The sequence below is a fragment of the Xenopus laevis genome, chromosome 6S, assembly GCF_017654675.1.
Source record: "Xenopus laevis strain J_2021 chromosome 6S, Xenopus_laevis_v10.1, whole genome shotgun sequence".
NCBI classification, from domain to species: domain Eukaryota; kingdom Metazoa; phylum Chordata; class Amphibia; order Anura; family Pipidae; genus Xenopus; species Xenopus laevis.
The window spans coordinates 104,246,041-104,271,876 of NC_054382.1; the positions used below are offsets into that span (position 1 = coordinate 104,246,041).

General features: G+C 39.6%; 1 protein-coding gene across 3 annotated transcripts in view; it reads right to left on the reverse strand.

Moving 5' to 3' along the window:
• Window positions 1-25,836, reverse strand: part of pde7a.S (phosphodiesterase 7A S homeolog) — a 67,707-nt gene that overhangs the window by 22,348 nt on the left and 19,523 nt on the right. Inside the window, exons 1-2 of one of the 3 annotated variants that reach the window (XM_041567908.1) lie at window positions 12,809-13,019; window positions 5,270-5,330 (exon numbers count right to left, since the gene is read on the reverse strand). In XM_041567908.1, coding sequence (XP_041423842.1) covers window positions 5,270-5,330; window positions 12,809-12,868 — 121 coding nt within the window. In that variant the 5' untranslated portion in view covers window positions 12,869-13,019. Of the gene's footprint in view, window positions 1-5,269; window positions 5,331-10,331; window positions 10,386-12,808; window positions 13,020-25,836 lie in introns of those variants that run through there. The other 2 variants (XM_041567909.1, XM_018223760.2) reach the window with 2 other exon arrangements.

A 25,836-nucleotide genomic window follows, 5' to 3' on the forward strand; every position in this document is an offset into this window, starting at 1 on the left:
CTTACAAGGAAACTTTGAGCGACTTTGGAAAACAAAGCAATCCGAGTGCCATCCCGCCGGTGGGGGGTAGTTCGGGGAGATTAGTCGCCCCGTAGAAGAGGAGGAGATTTGTCAATGGGCGACAAATCTCCCCAAATCTGAGCATGTGTCTCTACCCTTAGAGACAATTATCAGTAAATTATCAGCATTGTCTATTTTTGTAGCCATGACAAGTAGCTGCTACTAGTAGATCTGTGCGTTTTCACCCTAAAGTGAAATTCCTAACATCCCCTTCTTTTTTTTTGGGGGGGGGGGGGGTTGAAGACAATATTAGCACACCTGCAGCTTTCTGCCCTTAAGGTGGCCATAGACGTAGAGATCAGTTATATATATGCCCACATTGAAGTGGACGATATCGGGCTGATCATATTGGATCCGATACAGGCGGTCAGATAGCGGGACTGCATAGATGCACAGATGCGGCCACGATCCGACAGGATTTTTGCCCGACTTTCAGTCAGATATTGATCGGGGAAGACCATCGGATGCTCCCACACACGGCCAATAAGCTGCTGATTCGGTATGTCGGCAGCTTTTATCGGCCCGTGTATGGGGGCCTTTAGTCACCTGTGAACTGCGTGATTGAAGACTGTCCATATTTTGAGCTTTTAGGGCTATTGCAAACACAGCATGGGGAAGGTCAATGTTGTTACTTAAACACAGTACAGCAAATACATTGGTAGGTTTATACACAAGTGTAAAAACAAATATATATTTGATATAAATTGGGGACTGGCCTTTGAAAATGAAATGGTCAGTTCCTTCTTTTCTCATCTTGTTTGCTATTTTACCTCATTTTCAATACCACAACTTAGAAATCATGTGTCTATTCTCCAACTAAAGGATTTTAATGCTTTTTCCCTTTAATTCATTTACATTTCAGTAAATTACACAGGCCAATCTTTAATGTATATTTTTCCTAATAAAATCAGGAGAATAATAGTTTAGTGTCAGTTTACAGGACAGCTATTTTTATGGCTGAATTATCAGAAGATGCGCAGATCAATATTTTTTTTATAGTTTCGAATTTTTTTTTCTTGACTTGCTTTACCCCCCCCCCCAAACAAAACTAGCTCAATCCTGCTGAGATCTATTCAAGTTAAAAAGAACATTGGCGTTTGATTAAAATTAAATGATTCAGTTACTCTACTTGCATGGAAACCTCCTCAAAATTTTCCTGGGCTCCACTAATACTTATGACAAGCTGGGGGAAGGAGGCTGTGACCACAAAATTCATATAGACTTAGGCCTTTGTCTACAAAATATACTATGTAGCCTATTTTACCAGCCATTTAACAAAATGCCTCTAGAATATGTCCCAGCAGACAGGATAAATAAAACAGATATTTATTTACAGGCCTACAAGACGAAAGGAGTAAGAAATAAAAAGTTGCCACAACCCATACTTCAATTGAAGAGGCAGTATACCTCCCATAAAATGCACACATTGATGAGGCAATATAGCTCTTTTTTCTACATTAGTTCACTTAATAGGGGCTTTCACTGAACATACTTTTGCCTATTGTTTTATTTCTTGCACTAAACAGGTAACATCTGAAATTTAATGTCAATTCATATTCAACTTCTGAATCTGACAAGGACAAAACAAATCACAAGTCTACTGGGAAGCCCTCTGTATAAACAAAATCCTCCTTTTCCCCAGCTGAAATCTATTCCAGGCTGTGAGATATAGAAATAAGTAGCAAGTCCATCATATGCCAAAAGAAACTCCAGACATTGTGCAGCTGAACTTTTAAACTGCACACAAACAAACTTCTCGGCTTGCCATGTACTTCAGGGCCATCAGAAAATTAAAGAGAGCCTCTGGCCAATGACAATCTATCTGTGGTTTTCTACTGTGAGACATAAACGTTTGCAAACAAACTTGAATCCACGAATTACAGAAAAACTTGGGCAGGTTGTGAACGGTGGTCAGTATTTCAAACAACTTTATTTTACTAAAAATAACAATTCTCAGAAGATTGTCATTTTGGCGCAAAATCTGAGAAAAGCAACCATGCATTAGTATTTGTCGGATCAGAAAAAGAGTGTCGATTTTGGGGCAACTTAATGTGGGAATGTAAAATCGAGGTTTGACTACATTGGACCATCAAAAAGTTAAGACAGCACTCATCTTAATTCAGTAGCCTGTAAGACACCCCAATGTAGTATGAAGCATTATTGGTTTGTATTTGGTGCATAAAATGTATCTATAACTGGAATGCTTTTAACTCTCCCAACAAGCTCTCCAGCAATGTACAGCTAGAGCTTGAATAATTATATACACAGTTAGAGCTTGAGTAATTACTCTCCCTTTCTATGAAAGTAATCTGCAGCTTAGGCATCAGCATGAAACTGTGCCGCGTGGGGCCTGTGACGCATGAAGTTCTAAGAGGGACAAGTCTGAAATGGTCCGTGACATCACCCAACAGCCTAAAGTGATCATGTTTCCTAAAGTGCAATGTAACAACCAGCATTCTATCCCACAAGCATTCCAACAATGCATACATCTGGAGCACTTTCTGTGCATGCATTCAAATGAAAACCACATTACTGCCATCTCAGCACTCGGCAAAAGCCATTTCTAAATTGTGCTAAAAAGGGACCCTTTCCCCTTTTGGAATCAATATTTATTGCTCAGGAAAACTGCTACAGGAAACTGCTACTGTATGTCATCCATCGTGTTTAGTAATGGAGGAATTTGACTTGTTTACCCAAAAATTTCGCAAAAATGGTGAAGATTCGCTGATATGCATTGAAGTCTATGGGTGCCAAATTTGTTTTTGGACACGCGACAAATTGCGTGACAAATTGAGTGACAAATTTTTAAACTGTCGCTCATTACTAATCATGTCTTTTCCACTTTTTTTACAGCTGGAATTTACTTGCTGTCTGAATTTTTCCCATTTATTTTAATAAATGACACACGGTCTGAAATGATATAAAATAATGGTGTCAAATCTGGTGTAAAAAAAGTACACACCTTAATGAATTTGCTGTTTGTTTTACATAGCTTTTTACACATCATGATAAATAGGCCCCTTAGGGTTCAAGCACATGGGCAGATTCGGGGAGATCTCTTCTGCAGGCGAAAAACTCCCCGAACTGCCTTCCCCCTGCCTGCCGCCTGCTATAATGACAAAACGCCAGCGCCAATGCACTTGCGGCGCTTCAATTTCCAAAGTCGCCTGAAGTTTGCTCTTAGTGTATTATAGTAGGCCATACACGAGAGTGGTTATCTTTCTACTTTTATATTCTTTGAAGCCAACCGCTCCAACAATAGGAAGAGCCACAGAGGTATTTCATTTCGCTTCCTTTCCCCCAACAGACAGAAGTTTTCAATTAGGACCAATAATCCTTGATCCACCAGGACAACAGGATTATCGATCTGAGGGGCCCCACAACTGGCTACACACACAGATGGTCTTGCATTTGAATTGAAATAGCCTGCAAGTCTGAACATGTATGGCTACCATAAAGGTGGCCATACACAGGGAGATCCACTAGTTTGGCAATGTCGCCAAACGAGTGGATCTCTCCCCTATATGCCCACATTGAGCTGGGCAATATTGGGCTGATCTGATTGTGGGCCCTAGGGCCCAACGATCGGATCAGAATGGAGGTGTTGTGGGCAGTTGGATTGCGGGACCGCATCAACGAACAGATGCGGCCCTTTCGGGGAGATATCGATCGGAGACGCCCATTGGATGGCCCAACACACTGGCCAATAAGCTGCTGACTCGGCCTGTCAGCAGCTTTTATTGGCCCTTGTATGGGGGCCTTTAGGCAATTTGTCAGGGATTTATTAATCAAAGGCTGTTGTAACAGTTTTTATAAATGGAGTGCAAGCCAGTGTAAAATGGGAGCTGGACTAGCACATTTATAAAAGACAAATCTTCAAAACCCCACCCCCCCAACAATCTCTCTCACATCAACAAATAAAAACACGAAGTATTAAAACTGCCTGACATCCTACCTTTGATGATTCAAATATTCCTTGCTTTACTTTCAATAGTCAACCAGTTCAGCCACAAAGGACTAGCTGGACTTTTAAAGATGGCTAGAATTTCGACAGCTTCTGTTTATGTGTATTTTTTGTGTGGGTGTTTGTGTTATTTTCAGTTATCCAATATCTAAGCACAATCACGCCAAAGTTGATCAGCCAAAACAAAGACACACAAAAAAATGCATAGAAAAATGGCCTGTAGTCAGGTTATCACAGATGAAGACCCCCCATATCCCTCTACTTCAGTGCATTATTCCACTCTACATGTCCAGCCAACTTTCATTATTGCCCAGGCTATTATTTGTTAAATATTAGAAAGCCCATTTACAACAATGTGCATATTTTACTAAACCTTTATACATAACCATCAGCTGTTCCATTTAATATAGGTGGATCTTAAGCTGGCCATAGACGCAAAGACCGTGTGTGGAGAGTCCCGACATTTTTCGTCTGGCGGAGATCGGTCGTTTGGTCGATCGGACAGGTTAAAAGATTTGTAGGCTGCCGATAATATCTCTGCATGTATTGCCGATCGTTCGATTTTCATTCGAGGATTCGAACGATCGGATCTTTGCATCTATGGCCAGCTTTAGTTCTGCTTCCAAGTCCAACCAAAACTCCGCCCATTTTCTGTAAGACCCACCTATATAAATGAACTGAGATGGATCAGGACATTCCCAACGTTTACTCCACTTTTATAATGAACGTAAAGCATGTTTATGCATTTAAAAGTAGCAGAAATACTTTATAATTACACAAATGCAACATCAAAGGACAGGTTCTTTTTATCGTAACCAGCACAAACTAAATATGAATATTCCTTTTGATTCAAAACTATGCAAACTATTACCTACATAAATGATTATACTTTTGCATGTGTATGCTTGCCATGCAGGTTCAGACCTAGAGGTAGGAGGAGCTGAGGCACCTGACAAGGATGCAACCATTTTGGGAAGGGGGGAGTCAATTTCAGGGGGGAAAAAAAAAAGTATAAAAGTATAACAATTATGGTGTTCTCTCCCATCCTGTACAAATTGGTCTGTGTTTGCCGCTAATTATGCCAAACAGTGGTGTTGTACTACTCCAAGGGAACCATCTACCCCCCCTTGGGTGCCAATGCCCCATACACTAGTACCCACTGTTTGGCCTATAAAGCTTGGCAGGATTTTATTTTTAGAATATTTTAATAACATGCTAAATGTGGCATAAATAATCTTTTCTTACCTAGCATACGAATGTACAGAGCAGCTTGGTCCGAGCTGTCATAGGATATTGCCCCACGTCTCTGCAAAAAAACAACAACAAAAAAAAAAGAGGTAAATAATGTGCAATATTGTAGCATTATATTCAGCAAAATTATCAGTGCACCTTCACTAAGCCACCTACACCAAGCCTATCTAATACAGCCTAATGTTGGTGTTTGAAGTTACCAAAATAATGGTCAGTGCTCCCTATGGCTAAGGCTACACCACAGTAGTTTTTGAGTCATTCACTCATGATGAATACAATTGCATTTTCCATTGGCAAACATGGGGAAAATTCCATTCAGCAGACAATACCATTGCACAAGACAGTTCTGGTAATGAAATGAATGAATGAAATGTATATAAAGTAGTAGATAGAATATGCAATACCAAGAAGACTAGATATAAATAAAGGTAAGGGATCCGTTATCCGAAAACCTGTTACCCAGAAAGCGCTGAATTACGGAAAGATCATCTCCCATAGATGCAAAATAATCCAAATTTTAAAAAATTAATTCCTTTTTCTCTATAGTAATAAAACAGTACCTTGTATTTGATCCAAACTAAGATAATCAATTCTTATTGGAGGCAAACCTTTTTTTTTTAAATGATTTTCTAGTAGACTTAATGTATGAAGATCCTAATTACAGAAAGATCAGTTATCCAGAATATCCCAGGTTCCAAGCATTTTGGATAACAGTTCCCATACCTGTATATTCATTACGATTATGATTTTGGTTTTGTTGCGAATGCTATTTGAGCTTTTACGTCCTAAAACATTCATCCGTGGAACCCATTAACATTGGAATATTCCAGTGAGTATTTTCCTTCTACAGATCACTGGTATCCAGTTCCATGTAGCTCTGAGAGCTTGCCAAAGTTTGATTCCGCACAACTATCAGTTCCTGCTGTATTTGTCACTGAATAAATACATTTAAATTAAAGCTAAAAATCAGCATTGGTAGTCCAATTGGTTGGCCATGTCAGACATCTCCAGACTTTTCCATGTTACTCAAGAGGCAATAAAGTTCTCAAAAATAGGGATATATTTTAAAGTGGAATTGATACTTCCTAAGCAATTTCCAACACTGTAATCCTGACATAAAACTACCCGTGCTACCATAGCTGACATGTAAAGTATCATTTTTGCTTTGCAATATGTCAATGGACAGAACGTGACCTAACACACAGGCTGTGACAGCATGGGATCCTCAAAGTAAAGGCAGCTTATTGGCCCATGTGTAGGGCCCTCCGATGGGCTTTCCCGATCGACATCTGGCCGAAAGTCGGGCCAATGTCAATCGGGCAGGGTAATAAATCCCGTTGAAACGCGGCCGTATCTGTTCGGTGATACGGTCCCGCGATCCGACTGCCTGTATAGCCTACATTCTGATCCGATCTTTGGGCCCTAGGGCCCACGATCAGATCAGCTCGATGTTGCCCATCTCAATGTGGGCATATCGGGGAGAGATCCGCTCGTTTGGCGGCAACCTGTCAATTATGGCGTATATTGCATACTTTCTGTTAATCCAATAAACTTGATGTCACTGCTGAAATACTACTGTTTCCATAAGGCATGTTATATATTAAAAGGAAGTTGCTACTTTGAAAGCTCAGCCAATGATAAACAAAACTCCAAAGAATTAAGAGGGGTTCCCAAACTTTTTCATATGACTAAGTACAGGTATTGGATCCGTTTTTGGGAAACCCTTTATCCAGAAAGTTCCGAATTATGGAAATGCCTTCTCCCATAGACTCCATTATAATAAATGAACGAAAAATTTCTTTAAATTATTTCATTTTTCTCTGTACTAATAAAACAGTACCTTATACTTCATCTCACCTAAGATATAATTAATACTTACTGGAAGCAAAACCAGCCTATTGGATTTATTTAATGTTTACATAATTTTCTAGTAGACAAGGTATGAAGAGCCAAATTACGGAAAGATCTGTTATCTGGAAAACCCCAGGTCCTGAGCATTCTGGATAACAGGTCCCATACCTGTACAGTCTCTGTAAAATGCTGCCTATTCATTTGGCACTATAAATAATAGATCATTTTCTATTGTGGTTTTACCTATTGGTAATCCATACTTATGGCTCAAACCCTCTGCAAATGGCATTTTGCAAAGCCCCAACCATGTCAGGCATAATTCTTTATTAGATCATCCTTGTTCTCCTGCAGTAGCAAGGTTTTATTTGCCATTTAAAGGAATATATAGCAGGTTGAACAGGGATGTTTTGTATCTGATCTGCTGAGGCATGCAACATGGGAATTTCCACTCTGTCACAATTTCAAAAATGCACACATATACAGTGTTTTGTATACAAAATCCTCAAATTTACAAATCCACCTTGGGCAAAATAAAAATTTGGTAAACTCATAACATACTAATTATATATGACAAAGCTGTGCAAATTTTTCATGATGTTATCCAGCACCCTGCATATTTGAAGGCCATGCTAAGCCCTACAATGTCCTCCAGTGCTTGGAGAGCTACAGAAATCCTTTGAAGGCCTATGAGCATCCAGTTTAACTGCACCTTCTAAAGTGTAGTCCCACTGGGCATATTTATCAATATGTGAGGTTAGAGTTTAATGAATAAAAACTCAACCATGTTCTTTTAATTTCTATGGGATTTTTAGAGCTGTATTTATCAAAATGGGGAGTTCTAACTTTCACCCATTGATAAATACGGTTCTAAAAATCACATAGGAGTGAATAGAACGTGGGTGAGTTCTAAACTAACATTTTGATAAATGTGCCCCTAAATGTACATAGGCCTCTGGTGTTTAACTCTATAATTCAGTTCTGCATATCTGTTTCCCTACAGCACTTCAGACAAGGCTGGCTAAACAATACATCTGTTTAGAATCTCTGCATTAACAAACGTGGTTCAGAATCAACAATGAAATTACTCATAAATGTGCAACATCCCACAAGCATGCAACACACACATTATTAGAGATAGAGATTTTATATTGCATATACAGACACCCACAATGGTTATGATCCTGCATCTGCAATGTAGCCTTCAAAATATTCCTTGCACTGTTCAAAACATGACCTAGATACCAAATTACAAAAATGATCCATCTTGCCCTGTCTTATAAACAATAAAAAGCAGTTCACAAAAGCAGCAGAGTTTCTGTTAGGGGAGAAAATTACATTCCCTCGGCAGGGGAGAGCAGTTTGTAGCAACTCTGCGGGAACACAAAAAAAGCGGATTGTTGTGTTGCAGCAGACAGTGCCTCTTTTAGCCTCATTCAACAGCTGAAGGACAGTGCTATGGTTAAGAGCTTACACACAGCTACACCTAAGGATACAGTCAGATGGCTAGGCCAATTTCAGTCCCTGACTGCTAGCCAAATTCTCTTTTCTGTTCGTCTTGGAAGTCTTGTGTCGGCTCTGAGGTAAACACAAACGGCGGATTTCGGTGGTAAAAAGCAAGATTTCCCATTTGGCAACAAAATCTACTGTGCCTGCATTCGAGAAGGGGAGCAGTGGGGCAGGCAGAGAATCTGTTTTATCTGGTAATAGCCTTAGTGTACAGCAGCACCTTTTATCTTCGATCTTCATTAAAAAATATTCAAAATCTTTTTTTATCACATTAGTCAAGCAAAATGAACTTTAATTACACTGTATAAATTATTTGAATCTTGTTTCCTTCAGTCTGGGAATTCATATTTATAGCAAGCAGGCAAAAGCCATTTGTGGACACTGTTTTTAAGACAAGTCTTGTATCATCTCAAGTCTTGTATCATCTCAAAATCAGAATGGGGACCTGATGTCCATCCCCATGCACTGGTTGCACAATTAAATGGTAAGAGAACGAGAGAATGTGGGGAGAGCAGTGACATCTAGGAAGTGCGGAATGGAAAGTGAAAGTAATTATCTGTCCCTCCTCTATGCCATTGGCATAGAGGAGGGGCAGACAATATTTGATTGACAGCGGAGATTTTTAAAAGAGTTTACAACAGCTACGAATGCTTTAATAAAAAATGTTTAATTTGAAAAGGACTTTTATTATACAGATTTTTGTGTCTGGGTGACAAGTCCACTTTAGCAAACGAAAACACATTAAATAAACCGATTAATTTAAGAGGCAGTTCGTGTTAGAGTCCTGCGCAGAACCAACTTTTGAAACCCTACCTGGACCTGCGACAGTACCCGCAGCCCGCTAACCATCAAGAAACAGGAAGTGCTGTCATTGTAAACCGAAAGTGAAAACATTAGAAGTAAGCGTGGTCAGAAAAAGTTTTTAAAACATATGCAAGGGAGTGAAACTTGCAACCCAACCCACGACCCCGCAGAACCTCCGACCCGCATCTATACCCGCACTCAAAACTTCTAACCACATACCCGACCCGCTGCAGGACTCTAGTTCACATTTCTGAAGCCTACATTCAAGTAGTTAACATCATAGAACAGGTGTGTTCAAACTAAGGCCCGCGATCCATTTTTAATTGGCCAGCAGCAGGTAATGACGAGCTGCTCCTGGATGAGGAGGGGCTGTCCAAGAACCCGGATCTCCGCATTGCGCTGCTGAATCTACCTGAGCACCGCCGGGATGTGCCGCACCGAACTATGCTCATGGAGGCGGTTACTGAGAATAGTGAGCAACGCGGGGCACGGGGGTCCGGGCAGTGGGTTCGGGGAGGGACGGAGGAGCGAGGGAACGGGCCTGCAAGAGATGTGCACTGTCATTGGGCCTGATGCTGCTGGGGAGCTCCCATTACTCGGCACTTGGGCCCCTCTGTCTTTAGCCAGGACCAAGGTTCCTCCTCCTTCTGTCACTGAGCTCCCAACATCCCCTGCGTTCTGGATGATTATTACACGAGCCATTGGGCTCCAGGCAGGGGGTGCTGGGAGTTGTGTCTGATCTCAGCTGCTGCAGAAACTCTTCTCTGATGGGAATGATGTATAATCTCTGTGCAGCGCTGGGGAATATGTCAGAGCTATAGAAACAAAGGATAAGAATACAGTAGAAATGTCATGTGACTCAAAAAAGATAGGGCCCAAATCACTAGTTCGCTACCTCAGAAGGGATATCAGTGTCGGGCTGAATGTCGGCCCCTGCACATTTTCACCTCACCAAATCTGGCCCTCGTTGCAAAAAGTTTGGACACCCCTGTCAACAAAAAAAACAATTGATTGTAAATTATTCTCCCTCAGTTGGTGATCGTCTAAATGGTTTTGATACATTATTTGATACGTTGCTCAGGAGGAGAAGGAAATTCAAGTAAACTATCAACTGTACCAATTCAGAGTTGCGAAAGGAAACCAGCGCTCATCCAGCACGAGGTATAGACAACAAGAGAATGATTCTCATATAGTGTAGTATTTTTGCATAGATGTAATACACCACTTTGTGAAATTAGAGTACTAAAAAGGTGCCCTTTACAGATTATACTATTTGCTATTTACTATACTATTAAAATTCACACAGTGAAGTGAATCTTATGTGAGGGTACTCACGAACGTTTAAACGAGGTTTTGGCGTTTAGAAAGATAGTGTGCGTTTAGAAAGATAGTGTAACAGTCATCCTCTCACTTCTCTCCAGACTCTGTGACTTTAAAACAATGCGCTGACATAGTGTAAAATCGTCACTTTTTTAATCCCAAAATAACATTAAAAACACACTCACAATGTTAATGTTAAAATATTCGCAATAAAACAAAGTCACCACTTCGCCGTCTGTTGGAGTCACCAGGCAGCCAATGTAGATGGTTTAGCCGGCGTCTCGGCCGCCTCGTGTATCCCAGTGCGCTCGTGGATGACGTCACTGCCCGACGCGTTTCGTCTGCTGACTTCCTCAAGGGCTTCAAAGCTGTCAGTGCGCATGTCGCCTTATGAAGGGACGGCGGATCCGGTTGCATATTCCTCCCTTCCGCTTCTCTCGTCCTGTTTGTTTACATGTTGCTATAGTAACATCTTCCCAGCTCAGAATCTTCTCTTCGTTACCACAGTACCTAACTAATTTCTTCCATCATAGAGGGAGGATTTTAATTTCCCTCACTGATGGAGGAAAAGGGCACCTTTTTAGTACTCTAATTTCACAAAGTGGTGTATTACATCTATGCAAAAATACTACACTATATGAGAATCATTCTCTTGTTGTCTATACCTCGTGCTGGATGAGCGCTGGTTTCCTTTCGCAACTCTGAATTGGATTTCTATACAAGTCTGAGGGAGAACAGACCCTTTTGGGAACCGGCAGAGGGAGCGGACTACCAAAGCCTTTGATATCCTTTTTTTACTGTGTATCAACTGTACCAGCTGCTCTCCTACTCCCACCACCTTTAAGGTACTCTTAAAATTCTTCAACACCATGGCACAAAAAAGACAGAGCAGTAAATTAGAAGAACTGTTCACTAAAAGTCACATGCACAGTATTTTACACCATATTTTCAGGACAAAATTATTTGACACGTTTTTCTTGGACCTAAATCACTTTACTTTATGAAACATTGCCTGAATATTTAAAAGTAACGCGAATGGTCTATGTGCAACTTTATGCTTGGATTCTGAGATTTCATTCAAAACCTTGTGTACTAGGGATGCACCGAATCCACTATTTTGGATTCGGCCAAACCCCCCGAATCCTTTGCAAAGGATTTGTCCGAATACCAAACCGAATCCTAATTTGCATATGCAAATTAGGGGTGGGAAGGGGAAAACTTTTTTACTTCCTTGTTTAGTGACAAAAAGTCACGCAATTTCCCTCCCGCTCCTAATTTGCATATGCAAATTAGGATTAGGTTCGGCCAGGCAGAAATCCTGCTGAAAAAGGCAGAATCCCCATCCCTAATAGCAGCTCAGTAAAAGTACCAGAAAAAAATATATAATTAGCACTGTAATGTTTACATTTGAACCAGAAAGGGCAGGGTTAGCTGCTGCATCATAATAAATAATAATAATAAAATATTCAGTCTAAGGCTAATTTTATATCAAAACAACTGAACATGATATTTGTACTGTAATTATGGGCTACAGAAACACTACACAAAACACTTCATATCTTAGATCTCAAGTTTTGTGAACATCCTAGGCCTGATTGTCCCATTGCTCTTGTATTAGAGTCCACAACACTGCACAATCATTGACACACAAACACACACAGACACATTCTTTAAATGTAAGCAAGAGCAAAGAAAACCTCTCATTGGCTTCAGTCAGATAACAAAGTTGTTGATTCGGTGCAAAATAGAAAATGTGCAAAGCCAAACATTATATTATGTCAGTTTGAGAAGTCATGGAAAGTAAACATTTTTTTTTCATCACATTTCCTTTTTCATTCCTTGGCATTTAGGAAACTGAGAAATTCGTGATAAAAAGAAAAACAAAATATTAAAGCACCCGCCTGGAATCTTGAATAAAAGGGGTTAATTAACTGCAGAAAAAGGACCAGAAATACACGCTGGCGTTCGGCTGAAAATATGCACAAATACATTTCTCCCTGTACAAATGCTCGGGCACAGCCAGTCTATGTAAACAGCTGAGTATTTGCCTACCTTAGAAGTAATCCACTTGATAAGTATTAACGCTATTGACCAGATTAATGCTATTCCCATCGAGTCACAAAAAACAGTGCATCATAGTCCTTCCCTACACTCCAGACGGCAGTACGGGCTTTGAGGGTATAATAAATAACACGCAATCTGTGGCATTAAACAGAATGGCTCCAAGTGACTTGAGCTTAAAGCAGCTGCACTAACATTAGTCACCTGATTACTGGGGCAGCATCTCGCTCCCTCTCTACATAGAAATGCACTGCTCTGTGCGACTCCCTGATAAGGGCTCCAGCGCCAGCCAAACACAAGAGATCCAAATGTTATTGCAGAAGGGGGGCACATTGTAGAAGCCAAGTCATTGATGTCACCAACATACTTTAACAGAGGTCACTGTTCTTAATTGCCTAATCCTATCTGCATCTGGGAATAACATCACTGTGCTGTTCCATTTAGTTTAATATTGTACATAAATTGGAATCCAGTCTTCATATTTAAAGGGCATGTAAAGTCTAAAATAGAATAATGCTAGAAATGCTGTATTTTGTATACTAAATATAAACATGAACTTACTACACCACAAGCCTAATCAAACAAATAATTTATGCTTTCAAAGTTGGCTACATCTTGTAACTTTGTTAAACATCTTTGCAAGACTAAGACTGTGCACATGCTCAGTGTGGTCTGGGCTGCTTAGGGATCATCATAAACAAAGCTGCTGAGTTCTGCATGGCTGGGAAGTAATGCGAGCGCTCCCCCTGCTGTTCATAAGTATGATTGTTTCCCTGCTCAGCAGTTAGGGACCATCTGACAATTCCTATCCACAGCAGTAAATGAAGGGAGAATTTCACTGCATACAGTCAGGTTTCTTATAAAAATGGTACACATTTTTTAATTAAAGTATATTGGATATAGGTTTCTTTTTCATTAAAGTAAAAATGGGATTTTATTTTTTTGCCTTTACATGCCCTTTGAGGCATCTCTTTACACAGGTATGTTATCCAGAATGCATGGAACCTGGGTTTTCCAGATAAGGGATATTTCCATAATTTGGATCTCCATGCTTTAAAGGAACAGTAACATCAGAAAGTGAAAATGTTTTAAAGTAATGAAAATATAATGTACTGGTGACCTGCACTGGTAAAACAGGTGTGTTTGCTAAAGAAACACAACTGTATTTTATATAAATAAGCCACTGGGTAGCCATGGGGGCAGCCAGTCTGAAAAAAGTAGAAAAGGCACAGGTTACATCAGGAGTGCCCATACTTTACTAATGTGAGGTCTACTTTTAGTGATGTTGTCCCATTATGATCTACATACATAAAAGCATTGTTAGCATTCTGTTCCAATGAAAATATTACTTCAATATTTATTTATGGGAAAATATATATTGCTATAATTAACAAACAACTATTTGTTATTAACATAATAAATATCTGAATGAAAAGCATGAAATAGGAAGGGGATTTAGACCAGCTGTTTGTTGACAGTGTCTTGAGATCTACTGATCACCAGCTAATGGTAGATCCTGATCTACCTTTTGGGCACCCCTGGGTTACATAGTAGATAATGGAAAATGTCTGTAGAATCCCATTGTATTCCACTGTGTTCATATATGCTATGTAAATGGCTGCTCTCATGGCGTAACAGCAGCTTATTTATATAAACTGTAGTAGTCTTTCTGAAGTAAAGACACCTTATTTTTTACCAGTGCAGGGCAATAGTACATTTTAAAAGACACATTTTTTCGGTGATAAGTTTACTTAAAAAGAATCATTTAAACTTTAAATAAACCCAATAGAATTCTCGTCTCCAATAAAGATTAACTATATCTTCATTGGTATCAAGTGCAAGGTACTTTTTATTATTAAAAAAAGGAAATTTTCAAATTATTTGATTAAAATGGAGTCATGGATGCCCTTCCAGTACGTTGAAGCTTTCTGGATAACCAATCTCATACATAAACCTGTCTCCAGTATTTGATTCTGCAGTGATTCCAGTAATACAGAGATGGGATTTATTACTCAGAATGTTTGGGATCTGATGTTTTTCAGATTATGGGGGTCTGTCTATAATTTGGAGCACCATCTATAACTTCATAATAAGTGAGGCTTCTCGGTTGGAAGCAATTGATTATGAATAAATATATTTTGTTTGTTTAAATTTGAAATTTGTATTTATTGGTCAAAATATGACAATTGCTGTAGGGATAGTCCAACCTGCCTATTGACTATTGCAGATTAACAGACAAGCAACGGGTCATTTGCAAATCAGCTTGTTTGCCCGCTTTAAAGCCTATAGGCCAATGCCAATATAGTAGGGCCTGAAGTGCAGAAGCAATTTCTCTATACTTGCAATTTTGCTGTTATTAGGACACGTCGGTGCCATCTATCAAATCTAAAGTCAAATGCACAGTATGGAATATACAGATTTATCTGTATTGCCAGTACATAAACCCGAGCACACATTTGCCAATGACAAGATGTGTTTTGCCAGGTCAAACTGGATTATCAGAGTGTTTCTATGGCTGGTGAAGGTGCCTGTGGCAGGGTATTAGGACAAAGATAAACTGTAATTTCCCTGGATTGTCCGAGTTATGGTGAATGAGAGCCTGTAAAAGGGAAAGGATGAAAAAGTTGGTATCTGGGATTCTCTCGCTCCCACAAGGACACGTCAGTCTTGGCACCAGTCTTTATCCATTAACAGAAGATTTAACTCTGCTTGGAGATCTCTTTACCAAATTAGGCCAAGCTCAACTGCATTGATATCAGTGCTCATAATTTTGGAATCCAATGGACAGAAATAGCTTCACTGCAGTGAATGGTATACAAACCAGGTATCTTCAATAGATAGCAAAGCACTTTAGGCACAGTTTGCTTTCCAAGTCTAATACATGCCTCAAGTCAAGCTCTTTTCTGGTCTATTTAAAGGGACATTTATAAAAACCCTTACAAAAACAGTTACAGTCCTACTTTGCCTGTCCCAATTTTTCAGGTCATGTTGAAATTAGAGGCAAGTGCAGAATAGTCGCTTAGGCTTCATTCAGCAGTTAGATTCTTGCACAAAACACAACAGTAGTGTCACCAAAGACACTTGCTCATGACTCCAGCAGCCAGTCAGGGCCTCACCGGGGCTGCTGGTGGTTGAGCCTACAATAAGGCACGCCCCCTGCCCCAGCCCCCAATCATCCAGATATAGAAGTCTATGACTTTGACTCAAGTGATTGATTGATATAGAATAAGAGATAATCCTAGGTGATTATCAGGTCAGAACTCCTTGGGCAGCAGATAAAGGAAAGATCCGGTTGTTAAAGGAACAGTAACATCAAAAAAATGAAAGCGGTTTAAGCATATTATATTCATGCATAAACAAAAACCTATTGAAACACCATCAATAAGTTCCAGCTACTGATTTAAAACTCAAGCATGCCACTTTAAAGGAATTGTTCAGTATAAAAATTAAAACTGGGTAAATAGATGCTGTGCAAAATAATGTTTCAATTATGGTTAGTTAGCAAAAAATGTAATGTATAAAGGCTGGAGTGACTGGATGTCAAACATAATAGCCAGAACACTAGTTCCTGCTTTTCCTTTTCTTAACGGCTGCAGGATAAGAGGTATAGTAAGGAGAGATTGAGCCTATAGTAACAGTGGGATAATAGTCTCTAGGAAGGGACTGTGGCTGTGGGATAGCAGGTATAGTAGAGATGGTGCCTATAGTAACAGTGGGATAATAGTCTCTAGAAAGGGACTGTGACTGTGGGATAGCAGGTATAGTAGAGATTGTGTCTATAGTAACAGTGGGATAATAGTCTCTGGGAAGGGACTGTGACTGTGGGATAGCAGGTATAGTAGGGAGAGATGGTGTCTATAGTAACAGTGGATAATAGTCTCTGTGAAGGGACTGTGACTGTGGGATAGCAGGTATAGTAGGGAGAGATGGTGCCTATAGTAACAGTGGGATAATAGCCTCTGGGAAGGGACTGTGGCTGTGGGATAACAGGTATAGTAGGGAGAAATTGTGCCTATAGTAGCAGTTGGATAATAGTCTCTGGGAAGGGAGTGTGGCTGTGGGATAGCAGGTATAATAGGGAAGATGGTGCCCATAGTAGCAGTGGGATAATAATCTCTGGAAAGAGACTGTGGCATAGCAGGTATAGTAGGGAGAGATGGTGCCTATAGTAGCAGTGGGATAATCTCTGGTAAGGGACTGTGGCTGTGGGATCGCAGGTATTGTAGGGAGAGATGGTGTCTATAGTAGCAGTGGGATAAGTGTATCTGGGAAGGGACTGCGGCTGTGGGATAGCAGGGAGAGATGGTGCCTATAGTAACAGTGGGATAATAGTCTCTGGGAAGGGAGTGTGGCTTTGGGATAGTAGGTATAGTAGGGAGAGATGGTGCCTATAGTAACAGTGGGATAATAAACTCTGGGAACGGACTGTGACTGTGGGATAGCAGGTATAGTAGGGAGAGACATGCCTATAGTAACAGTGGGATAATAGTCTCTGCGAAGGGAGTGTGACTGTGGGATAGCAGGTATAGTAGGGAGAGATGGTGCCTATAGTAACAGTGGGATAATAGTCTCTGGGAAGGGAGTGTGGCTGTTGGATAGCAGGTATAGTAGGGAGAGATTGTGCCTATAGTAGCAGTGGGGATAATAGCCTCTGCCAAGGGACAGTTGTTATGGAATATCAGGCACAGCACAATTATGGCAGCAGTAGACACAGTATGGCAATAGAAACACAACTAGAAGTGCCATAATCGGTGCCATAAAAGGTAGGAAAGTTCTATCCATATAAATAATATGGTGCCCTGCAAAATATAATGATGGACTATTCCACTGCATTGATCCAGCAGGGAAATGACCCAAGTAATGGAGGCAGCAGTGCCTAATCAAATACTGCATATTAGACAACAATGTTTACCCTATACTGGGGGGGAAGAGTAATACACTGATGCTCAGACGTGTTTACCTAGATCATTTAACTGTGTGTTCGCTCTGCTGAAAGCGGTTTTTCAGTTTTATAATTTCTAGGACTTCAATTTTTCAACATCTGCAAAGCTCCACAGGCAAATTGTACATAAATGTACATGACTTGCATTCACCAAAAATATAAAATGCAGAGTTCCTTGTAGGCCTCTCTTAAATCATGGCAATTCAAAAATGTTATAAGAACTTAAAAGAAAATGACACCTCCCCCCTCTGCAATACACCTATAAAGATTCCTACGAGCCTAGAATTATTAGGATAACTTTAGTAACTGAACATTTAGTATATTATTTTTGCAAGGTACTGCATAACTGTGAAAAATGACAGGGACATTGTTTCATTTACGGTAAATATCTACGGAGTAGCAACGTTCCTTTCAACCAACCAGTCTTTTAGATTTCATAGAAACCTATACACACACTAACAACATTTTTTTTATGTTATGTTTAATAATGGTTAAATCAAAACTTTCACAGCAAACACTTGTTTTTTTTTGCATATATGGCTGTGTTCATTTAGAACGCCACTATTTAGTTCACATACAGCTTTGAGATGGAAACCGGAAAAGGAATAAAAAAAAAATACTGGATCTCTATGGGTCAATACTCTTTGATACAACCATGAGAACCCCAACAATCCATGGGTCACTTCACTTTGACGTGACTTCTATGAAGGGACAAATGAGTCACGAAAAGCGTTGAGCCTTGTTGCCTTTAAGGTTGCCAACTTTTCTAAAAAAATGTTACCGGCGGTTAAAGGGGCGGGAACAAAAGGGGGTGGTCTGTGATGCAAAAAGGGTGGGCCATGATGCAAAAGGGGCGGAGCCACACACTGTGCATGGAAAAGCAACACTTGCTATGGCCAGAAGGCTGAAAAAAAATTCTGCGTAAATTGGGGGCGGGCCAAGGCCTTTTTTAAGGGTATTACATTTTACTGGCAACTACATTGGCGGTAAATTTGTAATACTGGCCCCAGCCTTGGCAGGTGTTTTACCGGATAGGCCAGTAAAATACCAGCCAGATGGCAACCCTAGCTGCCTCCCTGCCAACTTCATCTCTCTGTGTTTTTAAATGGATGAATAAAGTTACAATTGTTTTTATTCAAATTTGGTTGCATTGCCCATCTCGGTCAGGTAAAGAGATCCCTATTGCAGTTTATCGACGTTAGATGATTGAGGTGACTTATAATATTCTTAATATATTAATATTATACAACAGCTGCAGCCACCAGTGGTGTTTACAGTCCTCTGTGAGTAGGGTTGCCAATTTTTCAGGAAAAAAATAACAGCCTTCTTAAATATTTATCTTTTTTCCCTATTAATAACATTGGGATCAACCATAATTTTTACCGGCCAGGAAGTTCAAATAGTGGCCAGGTGGCAACCCTGACTGTGAGCCAATAGCCTATTAGGGTACAGCCACCAACAATGGAGCCAATGGGCTGCACCCTTAGGCTCCTTTGTTGTAGATTGCTGCTCACCTGCAAGTTGCTTAGTGCTGGGTAAACTTCTCTCACAATTGGTTCCATCTGTCAATTTAAGGGTAAGAGTCTATTTCAATTCTATCAAAAAGAAGTGTGTCCAACTCCTATCCACAAGTACCGCCCACAGTAATAGGCCATCATCTCTGGTGTGATATTTAATCTACATTATAAGGTGCTCACAACCTAGAGGCACATTTATCAAAGGTCTAATTTCAAATTCATGGGAGTTTTTAAAAACTGGAGAAGGAAAGAATTACTCTCGCACACCCTGGCTGTCCAGACAAACGTGAATCCCAGGTGCTCGGCGATAGAGGCATTGGCAGCCTCAAATGCAACGTAGAAACAGAACACAACGGCACAACATGCTAGCAGGAAAAAACATTGCTCGTTTATTGCGGAACAATAAACGAGCAAGGTTTTTTTCTGCTAGCAGTACCCATGTTGTGCCAGTGTGTTCAGTTTTTAACAACTCCCATGAACTTGAAATTCGACCAATCGAAATTTATTAAAAAAACTTGAGTGTCATGAAGTCTGCAAACAACTCCAAATTGATCCCAGGACGTCTTCCATTGACTAAAACAACAGTTCTGCAGGTTTTAGGTGGCGAATAGTCATTTTCGACTTCTTAAAGGGCCAGTGTATGATAAATCTCGAAAATCAAATTCGAATTTAAAAAAAAAAAAAAAAAACTCGAATCGAATTTTAACAATTCCCTAGTCGAATTTAACAGTTCTAGCCATAAAATGACTCAATTTAAATTTTCAATTCGACCCTTGATAAATATGCCCCCTAGTGTCCTCATCTACCTTGTACAGTAAAATTGTTGTTTTTGTTGGAGAGTTTTCTATGCTGAACAGTGCTCCAAAACATGTTGGTGCTATATAAACAAATGACATTTCTGGGTTTTTTGTCTTTGGATGGAAAACAAAAGTATCATATTTCTGGCTAGTCTGTATTTCAGAAAAGTATCCCACCAGTGGTGGAACTACCGAGGGAGCAGGGGGTGCAATTGGGCCAGGGCCCGCACCCCCTCAGGGCCCCCTGGCAGCTTGTACACTGGTGATTTCCGGCCACTGCGGCCGATTTCAGCGCATATAATCTTGTACGGAGGGGGGCCCGTCTGTACTGCCCAACCCCCTCCAGTTACGTATCTGTATCCCACATTTTTTAAACAAGTCATTGGAAAACTAATAAATATGCACTATTAAAGTAAAAAGGTAATCTACTTGTACTTACATAATCGAACTATGGCATGAGCTAAAATTTATTGATATGGGAAAAAAAAAACTATGTTGCCTTATTTAAATGGAAATAGAAAATAGATTCTAGGGGGTATATTTATCAAAGAGTGAAGTTAGAGATCTCCATAGTCTGCTAGAGTGAAATTCCACCACTCTCCATTCATTTCTATGACATTTTTAAAAAGCATATTTATCAATGGGTAAAAGTGAAAGTTCACCCGTTGATAAATATGCCTTTCAAAATGCCATAGGAATGGAGAGTGGCGGAATTTTACTCTAGTGGACTGTGGAGCTTTCGAACTTCACTCTTTGATAAATATACCCCTAGATGTTTTGCCCATTACTATTATCTCGAGAAAACAATAGTTTAAGCATGTCCATGATGGTCTCTGTGGCCAATGGGGAAGACTATTACATGCACAGAAGGCTATTTATTCATCTTTTTTAGTAAAGAAAAAAACCGTAAACATCAAGACATGAATGCTTGCTGCTGTGCCCAGCAGCATCTGACACGCTTTCTGCTGCTTTGTTATAGAGATAAGGATCAAGCTCACATGTACTACTACCCATCAGAAACCAGTGAGAACTAGTATCTCAGGCTCTAAAATCCCATTGTTACCATTTTTCATTGGCATGATCCTTTATCAATTCATGCATATGCAATAAACATGGGTTATTAATAGAGTTATCATAGAAGGCTACGGATTCAAGGATATCTGATATTGGAGATATATTGTATATTTATCATATGCTGAATTCATGTAATATACAGTATGCCTTCTGTGCAGAGCGGAGATCTAAAATATATACAGTCTGGTATCTATTATCCAGAATGCTTATGGACTAAGGTTATCCGGATAAGGGGTTTCCGTAATTTCCATCCCTATATCTTAATTCTGCTAACAAAAAATTTATAAACATTTTAAATAAACCCAATATGATTGCTTTGACTCCAATATTGATTTGTGCAGTTTAGTTACCGTGAAGGACAAGTCATTGTTTTATTATTACAGCGAGGGAAAAAAATATTTTTAAAAATTAGACTTTCTTTAACTGGATATTATAAATATGGCCAGACTCTTCTCTTTATTTCTAGATCAACTAGATACAGAAGCTCACACCACCAAAACCAGCAGGATTTTTACTGTTGTGTATTTCAGACCCTGATTTAATGCAGCAGCTTGTTTCAGTTCTACTATTAACATACGAAAAGAGATGGGGGGGGAGAATAGCTAAGGCATGAAGTGAGCCTCTCAATTTAACAACGTACGTCTTCTCCTAACAAAAAGAAATGAACAAAAGAACTGCAGTGAGTTGTATTTGCTGTATCTATGATACTCTTCCTATTGTACTCGAATGAAAGAATTAAGGATGCACAAGTAATTCTGAAATTTGCATTGACGTGAGCAGGAGCTCCTCATTCACCAGATCTATGGAGATAATGTATTAGGAATACTCTGCATTATCATTTGAAGAGGAAAAGTGCATTATTAGTTTATATTCTGTAATAACAGCTCACATAGGGGCAGTTTCCTTGAAAGGTGGTCTAGGAATCTATTTTACTCTCTACAATGAATAAAATACATGCTAACTTTAAGATTAACATGCTAAAGATGGAATTGTTGTATCATGAGCTGAAAGAAAAGAAACCACTTCCCAGAAATGAATGGATTTTATTAAAAAGCCTGTCAGTGTACCTCCGTTAATTCCTGGTTCTTATATCCTTTGATGCATTTGTGTGGTTGCACCCATACAGAATCACTGGCAAGCAATTCCAGCAAGTTGCTCAATTATATCACCACCAAGCTGGGTACCCCTTGAGAATTCTATGCATGCATTGGTGTGGACAGTTTGGTCAGTTTTGATTATGTTGGCCGAGAATCTGTGAAAAGATGGTCCATGTTGTGATGCATTTTCAGTAGTGGGATCATAGCTGGTCTACCGGAAAATTTCATCATCTGAAACCTCATTTCTGCATGTAAATGGGCACTGCCAGATTCAGGGAGGTGACACGGTGCCAGGTTATTCAGATCCATTGAAATACTGCAGCATATCTCCAACATTTTGGAAATAGAAAGAGGGACAAAACAATTTGCCACACGGAGCATGGCAAACATTTTTTGCCCACATCCCCTAATTATAAAAGTTAATTTTACAAAATTTGGCAGGTTATGAAAGTTTGAACACATTTCTGTGGTTATGTGCTATTACAGTTTTGATAATTAAGGTGAATTGCCCTTTAAGCTGCTAGTCACAGTTTCCCAAAGAGACCTGCTCATCTTAAATTATTACATTTGTTTCTTTGCTTATCTTAAATTTCCCTCCTCTGGAGCATCTCCCTCCTCTGGAGCATCTCCCAACAGTTCTATACATACAGTCAAAGGATATAGTTCATACACACCATTCAGTTACAATACTGTCAGGTTTTTAATACATCAAATCCAACAAAAATTACATGGGCAGATTTTTGGCCAACTAACGGAGGAATTTCTGCTGCCGTTGACATGCTGCCAGGAGGCAATTTTCTACCATCTTTCTCGGCAGAATTACTTCAATGATCTAAAGTTGCTAAAAGCTGAGAATTTAATGAATGTAAGCCAAAAGAGTAGAGAATGGTTTAAGGATTTTAGAGGCGTTATCCAAGAAAGTAGGTAATAAATCTCCCTGTCCTGCTGTCAATTATCAACTCATGCTTATGAGGTCAAAGCAACATTATGCAACAAAGACGAGAAAGAGGGTTTGGGAGTCAAATATTCACTGGACAGTCACATGGTGATGAAGCCTGTATCTTTGAAACCTGAAACATCTTTTAGGGTCAGGCCACACAGGGGGTTTTGAGGAGATTTGGTCACCTGGCGACTAATTGCCTCGTTTTTGCTCGTGAAGCAACTTCAGACGACTTCGTTTTTTCTTTTTAGCCGGGGCAGAGTCAGAGAAGAGATCTGGGGAGATTAGTGGCCGCAAAAACGAAGCGATTAGTCGCCAGGCGACCAAATCACCCCAAAACGCCCTGTGTGGACTTACCCTTAAGGCAAGTCTGCTAAAAGGTGTCATTATAATCAATTTGCAATTGGCAAGTAAATGTTACACCAGCAATTATTCCAAGGTGAGAAAGAGAAAATGGCAAGGGTGTGGTTCAGTAAGCAGGCAAGAAAAGCAATGATAATCCAGTGAAGTTAAAATGTTGCATCTTCCTTTTAACTAGCAATTTTCAGCTTTACAGACATACAGTAGTTGTAGAATCTTTTTAATAAATATATATAAATATATGCCAACATTTTTACTAAGGTAGCAAAAATCACACATTTAGTTTAGTATAACGTGTATTCCGTACCATAAACATAATACAATAACAGAGAGTCGGAGGTTAATGCAGTCAGGGCACAATAAGAGCTTGAATGGTCTCCCCATGTTTATGTGGTTTCCCCTGGGTGCCCCGATTTCTACTCACACACAAACAATGCATGCAGGGTAATGATAAAGTTAACTGTTAGGGGCCGATTTACAAACAATCGAATTTCTCTCTTTTTCCACGAATCTCAAACAATTTGCGGTGTTCCTATATTTCTTAAAAGCTCTAACAATTTGAGACTTAAGTGTAAAAACCATTAAAACCTCGAATACAAAAATTTGCCAGGTAAATGTCTTATAAAAGTCAGTGTTAGCTGCACTGATCTTATTGGACAATTTTTAACCAATTTGGACTTTTCAAGTTATTTGTGTATTTTTGTTTGTTTTAGAGATCAAAAACCTCTAAAACGACAATGTTGATAAATAAGCCTCTGCGTGTGCCTTGTGTGAAATATGAAAGGAACCTTAAAATTTAAGCTGCACTGGAGTAGGGATTGATGCCGCAATCATGCCGCAGATTAGGGACTGCTCCACTTTTTGAACTAACATATTTTACCGATTCATTTCAGAGTGCTTTAGTGAATCTGGTGAGGCTCTCGTTTATTTTTCTGCATGGAGGAGCATATTTCCTGCTAATCGTTACATGTGACTCATTTCCACATGTCACTGATTAAAAACATCACTTCATTTTCAAGGCTGAAAACAATCTGCCTTTCTAGCTTTAGCCTCATGAGATAGATATGTAATATGAAAGGCTGCCTAGTAATCAGACAAGCTAAAATCGATATGGAAAAGGGTATTGTATCAAGCAGTAAAAAGAATACCGAATTATCCTTTAAATATGTAAATAGTAAAAAAATTAAGCAGGGAGGGGTGGGACCCTTAATATCAGAGGGGGGGTCAGCTGGTTGATGAGAACAGAAAAAAAGCAGAGATTCTGAACCGTTATTTATCATCTGTCTACACAAATGAAGAACCACTTAATAAAGGTTTCCTTCTTAATAGTCTCAATTCTAGTAATACAACTAATGTTGCATGGTTCACGCATGAGGAAATTCAAAAGTGAGTAGAACATGTTAAAGGGATCCTGTCATCGGAAAACATGTTTTTTTCAAAACACATCAGTTAATAGTGCTACTCCAGCAGAATTCTGCACTGAAATCCATTTCTCAAAAAAGAGCAAACAGATTTTTTTATATTCAATTTTGAAATTTGACATGGGGCTAGACATTTTGTCAATTTCCCAGCTGCCCCTGGTCATGTGACTTGTGCCTGCACTTTAGGAGAGAAATGCTTTCTGGCAGGCTGCTGTTTTTCCTTCTCAATGTAACTGAATGTCTCTCAGTGGGACATGGGTTTTTACTATTAAGTGCTGTTCTTAGATCTACCAGGCAGCTGTTATCTTGTGTTATGGAGCTGCTATCTGGTTACCTTCCCATTGTTCTTTTGTTTGGCTGCTGGAGGGGGGGAAAGGGAGGGGGTGATATCACTCCAACTTGCAGTACAGCAGTAAAGAGTTATTGAAGTTTATCAGAGCACAAGTCACATGACTTGGGGCAGCTGGGAAATTGACAATATGTCTAGCCCCATGTCAGATTTCAAAATTGAATATAAAAAAACCTGTTTGCTCTTTTGAGAATTGGATTTCAGTGCAGAATTCTGCTGGAGCAGCACTATTAACCGATTCATTTTGAAAAAAAAGTTTTTTTCCCATGACAGTATCCCTTTAAGATAAACAAAGGTCCTGAACGTTATGGTATTCATCCCAGGGTACTTGGAGAGCATAGTTCTGTGATTGCCAAAACTCTTTACTTAATTTTTCAGGACTCATTGAGGTCTGGCCCAGTGCAGAGAGACTGGCATATTGCTAATGTGGTGCCGCTATTCAAAATGGGATCCCATTCTCAGCCTCAAAACTATAGGCTGGTTAGTCTGACATCAGTGGTAAGAAAGCTTTTCGAATGGGGT